The sequence below is a fragment of the Amblyomma maculatum genome, chromosome 1, assembly GCF_055883805.1.
Source record: "Amblyomma maculatum isolate TAMU_Amacu chromosome 1, ASM5588380v1, whole genome shotgun sequence".
In the NCBI taxonomy this organism is placed as follows: domain Eukaryota; kingdom Metazoa; phylum Arthropoda; class Arachnida; order Ixodida; family Ixodidae; genus Amblyomma; species Amblyomma maculatum.
The window spans coordinates 431,543,622-431,550,724 of NC_139344.1; the positions used below are offsets into that span (position 1 = coordinate 431,543,622).

The window sequence follows — 7,103 nt, forward strand, 5'->3', positions numbered from 1 at the left end:
TTCTCAAATCAAGCTTTGTTATTCTCTGATATTGGTCATTGTTGGAGTCAGTCATCATTATTATATATTTCTACTACATGAATCTATAGTTGCTCCTATAATTTGCCCCATTCTATGCGTTCCGCTCACCTTGTGCGTACTGCCGTTTGCTTAAATGAAAAATCGGAAACGTTTCTAAAAACAGACAGCTCATAATAGAAAAGAATTTATTTTCAGGAAAAGACAGTCAGCCGTGGCGTACGTTTCTCCACAAACGCTCTCACTACATGGATAAGTAAGACTCACTAAACGTTTTAATAAAGCCAGCTCGATTCTTGTGCCAAGGAGATATTGAAAGGAACGCTCACGACAAGGCCATAACAGCTCTAAAAGAGAAATAAAATTAATTTTACAATACCTTTTACTGCATCGCAACCAAATCCTGCACTTTCTCTTGTACGGAAATGAAACAGAGCCCAGAAGACACACAGGAAGCGGCGGAAACCTCCCTACCAGTGATGACGTAAAGCAGTAAGTAACGAGGCCAAATCGAACTACGCGCGTTATAGTACCAAGTGCAAAAACTGATTCAATTCGCCAGTGAATGTAAATGAAAGGTCACTTACTTTTTGACAGCTATTATCTTCGAGAGCGACAGAGTGAAGGAAAGTGGCATTTATTTGACATAGCACAGTAGCGGAGTGAGTTTTATATGGTGCTCTAATCACACACTTCATCATCACCAGCAACCACTGCCTTTTCACGGAGTTTTCTTAGTGTGTCTTACGCGCTCACTTTAGGTTTAGCGCAGAAAAAGCGCAGGGTTTTCTCGCTTTGCGGGGCTTTAGAAACGTTTTCTTCTCTTCAAAAACTGACTTAGTGCGTTCCTGACCACGACTCCAAATTTCCCATTGGCGCTAACCGCCTAACTGTGTTAATTACAAAGGGATTTAGCGAGTTTCCTAAACACACCACTACTAAGAATAGTTTTGCATTTATTCACATCTGCCGTGTCTGATAATATTTTTCTGACGATTTTGTTTGCTATTTACGACTACCTGTCATTGCAAATTTTTAAAAAATCTCTATGGAAACGCTCAGTCTGAACACTTTACCAACCGAGACCGCAGAATTTTCTTGTTCATGACACTCCTAATGCTGCTGCATCAAATGGAACTTTTTGTTTTCCACCACTAGAATCACGCTATAGCGAGAGGCAGGATGATAACTGCACGGTGACCACCTGCTCATTAATCTACGTACATTTTCTGTTGTTCAGAGTTTGTAATAAATAAACCGACGTATTTGTAGTTGCAGCGTGATTACCTATCGATTCAGATAAACATCGTCTTGTAATCAATTGCTCTTGATGGTTTGCATTTCGCACTTGGCGTGGAGCATCTCAAGCTGAGAGGTAGGCTTCACTTAATTGCAACTTCTAGGCGAGTGAAAATCCCTTCCACTTTGAAGATATTCTTGGCAAATAACATCAGCCCAAACTATTATCGGCGTCTTAGCTAGAAATAAGCACACAATTCTCGTGAATTGCTTTAAAGGACATGTGACACTGGCTTCCTTTTTCGCAAAAATAAGAATGCAATCGCACTACGTAGCTTCTTCGTTTTGCGTGCTTGCAAACCAATCGGTTTCATTCACGCACATCAAACGGAGTCGGCAGGCGAAGCAGCTCAATTGTGAGATTGATGCACCGTAGCAAGCGACCGAGCCGCTCAGCCAGACACCTGGTAAAACGCAAGCATGCGCAATTCCAAAACAAAGCTTATTACATCCTATCACTACTATATGCTGCTACCTCGCAAGCACTCCAGATTTCTTCTGGGACCGTATACCTTACAAGAACTAAGCGTGATCAACGACCCTCCTATGCGATCGAACATAATTTTAATCGAAGCGTTGGTTTTCTAAGTTCCATGTTGCAGAACATCTAGAAGTGAACCCGAGACTTTACAAAATTATCGGTTTTCGATCATGTAACACTAAAACCACACATGACCGAGAACTATTTAGCTATGACATATAGTTCCAAGTGGTTCCCCCTCCAAACCAGAGAACAATATGCCATCGACACTCGTAGCTATCCTGCATTTCATCATAGCCCTCCTTCATTGACGTGTAGTGTTCTATTCTTAACTCACTTTTGATACCCAATTTTCACTGAAAAAGTAAACATTAACCTCAAATCTGCTTTTTATATCTTATTGTTTTGCTTACACTTTTCTTTCAGAGTGAGTGTTTGCAAGGCAAAGGGCAGCTGCCCTTTACATTTATATGAATAAACGTCTCGGCAAGTTGGCAAGAAACGCCTTGCATTTGAGTAAGTTTTGGCTCGATCGCGAGTGGACTTACTGTGTTGTATAATTAAACCTTGGATCCAGGAGATCGGTTAAAAAGCCTCCTCTTGACCGTTGTATGAATCTTGTCACTTACTTGTTAGTACTGAACCTGTTCATATACTAATTACTCTCTGAAGTTTGTCGGTTCGCGCTATGAAAACCCTAAAGAGCAAATTTTTTCTACTTTCTCGCAAAGGAAACATCGCTGAACTTACCTCTTAAGTCATCCCACTTCATGGCATCTGAAAGGCATAATAAAAAAAAAATACAGATCAGTGTGATTGACGGGCCCGATTGTGCCCTGGCATTCGCGCTCGCCAGGAAGAAGCGGCCACTGCCACTGACGGGTCGAGACCGTGCAAGCGGCGGGCGAGATCGACACCGTCAATGCTCCCCTGAGTCGCCACCCCAGGCTCCCCTCCAATATCTCCGGCATTCTATTTTTTTTTTATGTTCCGGCTCCTGTGTCTTGGAGACGGGGATCGCTCACAACCAATTTTGCTATAGGCCAACCTAAGCATCACACAGAGAAGAATGGGTGGACAGACTGATTTTTTCAACGTGGTATAATGCTAACGTACTTTTGACATAATCTAGAATGGTGCACACAGACGTTTTTCTTCGCTCTGCATTAGTTCATTTGGAAATGATGTTCTAGCTCTAAGCGGGTGGTTAAATACAATATCAGAGAGCCCACCGTAATCGGGAACACTATGAGGGTCAGAACTGCGAAGCCATAGAAACCTTCTTTTTAGCATAGCACGTTTACGGTGACGGTATAGTCACGGTAAGAATGATATCCAGCTGGTCCGCAGTATACATGATGAATTTACTTTTTATCTTATGCTATTGCTTTTCATGACACAATGTCAGCAAGAGGAAGTTTATGACGGAGCATACAGTAACGGCATAAAACGCTCAATTTCTGGACGTCTGGGAATCGCTGGGAATACAGGGCGCATTTTTTTTTTTTTCGTTTTAATATTTGTTTTAATTTTATGCGTGCCTGAACGAAAGTTTTGAGGAAAGATTTTCGTTTAAATTAATAGTTCCTCCACCCGTAACTGCCAGCATAGCTTACGTAGTAGACGTGTCCAATCGGAAAAGGGGCAAACAGCCGAACTACTTAGTGAGGTAAGAAACAATGACGGCGCAGGTTCAGATTATATGACTGGTTCGTAATACTGCTTTCTTTTCACATGATTCACAACTAGGCGTCTAAGCATGAAGTACCCTTTTTTTGTACTTAATAATACAGATGACGTAGACATCCTCGTTCAGACGAATTATACATATAATGAGGAATGAAAATATCAGTCTTTTATATATCATAACGGCGGCGTTAAAATATTATAGCCTACTGGGTGAATTATTGCAGCGTGTTCGCGCGAAAAACATTACCAGGAAGTAATACCAGCAGGCTATTGCTCTTCCTACATAAACAAAAATTTATAATGTGTGATTTTTTTCAACCGCGAAATTTATTTCATAACTTCACATGTAGAAGGAACAGTACTGCGCCATATTTTGAGTCGGTACCTTTGTAAAACTAGGCCAACGGCTGTCGTATGAAATGAATCCAGGGAAATTCGGTATCATGTTACTGAATAATTCAATCCAAGTTATATTGTTTTCGATACAAATTACTAGCCCAACTTTTGTAGTGCTCGGCGCAAGGTATATATGAGGCGCAGAAATGATGCATTTAGCGACAAATGAAACATATAAATACGAGCAGGGGTACAATGAAGCTGCAGGTCAATCCTTTAGACACACTGAAAGTTGAAACTGAATGAACTCTTAAAAGCAAGTAACAATGATTGTAGCCGTAATTATAGATATTGACGGACTTATGTTTCTCTGAAAAAAACCTTGAACATGTCTGCTAGCTCAGCACAAACAAGGCAATGCCCGCAGGTAGGAAGGTAATATGAACGGATCTTTTTCCCCTGAATTATTAGTAGTTGGGATTTAGTGATGACATATAACACCAAATACATATAACGCAATTACGTTATTTATTTATTTATTTTTACCCTCAGCCTTACCAAGTCATTATAGAGGAGAGGGGCTTTCATACAAGATTATATATAAAATTTACAGTCTTTGTTGTTTCGTACAGTGGACTCATTTTAGGATTTGGAGCTTAGAACATTGTATTGACCTATTCTCAGAAATTTGTGGGAAGGCTGCAAGAACTCTATTCGCCGCGAGATCGACCTAGAGGTGGCGCCACCGTCTCTCCAATAGTGGGGATCGGCAGCCGGCGGCGTTCGCAGAAACGCACACTGCGTAGGTCTGCTTCCGAGTTTACGGCGGGTTTGTTGGCGATGAAAACGTGTCTTTTGCAGTATTTCTGCAATATTGCAGAAAAAGATCCAAGGATTTCGCCAATGCAGCAGAAGAAAATCGGATTTTAGAAAAACAAAGCACGCAACCACCAGTCTTCTAGATTTACTTTGGACGTTTCTTGCACTGTACCGCGCTCACGCGCCTAGTGCTTGGGCCTGCCTAATGACAGCTTTGTTTTTCTTATCGACTTTTAAACATTTTGCGCGTGTCTCATGCGAGTGAGACCGGCGAATTTAGTGTCAAGCCCACGCAGAAACAAGGTTCGTGCTCTGACCTGCAGTACTTTAGAGTGAATCGAGAAAGCATGGTTCATTATATCGTACTTGACTCGAGGATTAAGCAGGGTAAATGTAGCACTGGCAGCGCACTGCATGGCGAGTTGCTTTAGAATGAGTGCACATCAACTCTGGCCCCAGACAACCTCGCACAAGCATTCCCTAAAAATGAGATCACGCCGACACTATACAGGAAACCTCGCCGCACAGGAAAGCTGATTGTTCACGTGTAGAGCGCTGAGTAGATTGAATTTGCCGAGATGCTTTTTGCGGCGACTGTCATAGAATGTGACAGTGCATTACTGCATACGCCACTAACTGTAAATGATTTCCTGAAACCGAGGAAAGTATAAGGGGTTTCTGATGTGTGTGATGTTAATATATAACGGTAAATTAGTAGTGTAATTATTTTGTTTTGCAATGGCAATAAATTTCACCTTGTGAGAGAACTTACACACTTGACAGAATTGACAGTAATCAGTGATTAATTTTCAGTAACATTAAAGTGCAAGCTACGAATTACTCGCTGCGAAGACATCGTTATAAACTGCGCATGGGCAGTGTCATGTTCTGGGAGGCAATTTTAAAGGCTGGAAATTTCTTTGTCACTAATTATTTAGAAGTGACTAAGTCTTATGCGAAGTAAAATATTAGGGTTGCTTCTAAAACAGGTGCTGGATATAAAACTATTTCGAAATAAGTGGAGGTCATCTTATTATGCGACTATAAGAATGTATTTATTCCCCAAATAAACACTGATATTTAAGCCCGCATGAAGCTGTTTTACTCCCCTTGTCTGAAACGACGAGTTTGCTCGGAAGACAGCACTTGGACGAAAAGAGATGATAATGATTATAATAGGCTACGAGTAAAGTACATTAATCAAGGTGTATTATGTAATATTTAGTGTAACAATTAGGTGCAGGGAAGATGTTTCCGAAACATTCGAGCATTTCTCTAAAGCAAAATGTGCTCACTACCACTTTTACGGATGCACAGAAGCCTTCAACAGCAAAAAAAAAAAAAAAAAAAAAGGAAGGAAGGAAGAAAACAAAAACAATGCATATTGGCCCGGGTTTAACGCATGAAAGCGGCATCGGCTATGACGGATAGTTGCAGAGACTGGTTTTGGTGCCGTTTTTTTTTTTCATTATTAACACCTCATTTACCACGTGCGATTGTTTATTGTGCAGTCAAATCCCACAGCAGAGGAGTGCCTTTTGAAACGGTTGTGATTGAATCCCCCATTCTCGAAATCAGCCGTCGAGCGCGCTTACCATTAAGACACCGCGACAGAGGTTTTACAAGAAAGAAAAAAAAAGCAATACTCACACAGTTTTATCGTGCATACAGAAAGCATAGCAGGCATAGAGTGGTCTGTTCAAACTGCATTCTGCTATATGAAGCAGTCTGCGGTGGCATGTTTTAGTAGCTGCGGTATTCCAAGCAGAAACGGGAATATGCGATTTCTGAGTGTTTGCATTAACTTTTATTGACGGCAGCGACCTGTTTTGCTTTGACAGGCGCATACGACAGTACAACTTCGGTTGAGACATTGCGGGTCAAAGGATCTCAAGCGCCGAAGACCGCGATGGATGATGTCCTTATCCAAGCATGACATGCTCGATACGGACAAGTATATATATATTTTTAATGAAGCGTGGGGTTTAGACTGTTCGTATTTATTTTGCAAGAGGCATATAGGTAAGCAAAAGCTCACAGGAACTGCGGAACAAACAAAAACACTCCTGTGCACGCCGCACGCGCGCACGTAAATCACCGCGGGCTGGCACGCGACGCGAAAACGCATCCACACTGTGTAGGTTTCGCCGCTGAGCCGCAAGGTGGCGACTCTTCTCGATCTCGAGGCCAATAAATTGAAACCGACCGAAAGATCAATTCTCAGGTTCTCTACAAAATGGAAACCTCGCGCTTAATTCGTGCCATTTCCTCTTAGGCAGGTAATGGAATAAAGCTTGGAGCGTACTGTAGTGTGTCCGCTTCCCCATGCAGCTTTTCTTTAATTAGCATGTTTTTATGTTTTCAGAAATGTGCGTTTGAGCTTTCAAGCTCTTCGTAATATAAAATAAAATTCAGAGATTACGAAGCCCGAAACTCGCCTAAATTCTCGGCATATGCTCCC

At 41.6% G+C, this 7,103-nt stretch overlaps 1 protein-coding gene across 1 annotated transcript in view; it reads right to left on the bottom strand.

Moving 5' to 3' along the window:
* The window catches only part of LOC146209392 (uncharacterized), an 18,741-nt gene extending 16,171 nt beyond the window's left edge, over positions 1-2,570 (bottom strand). Inside the window, exon 1 of the mRNA XM_084587401.1 lies at positions 2,549-2,570. Within this exon, the coding sequence (XP_084443527.1) occupies positions 2,549-2,570 (22 nt within the window). The remainder of the gene's footprint in view (positions 1-2,548) is intronic.
* Between the last annotated feature and the right edge of the window lie 4,533 nt (positions 2,571-7,103).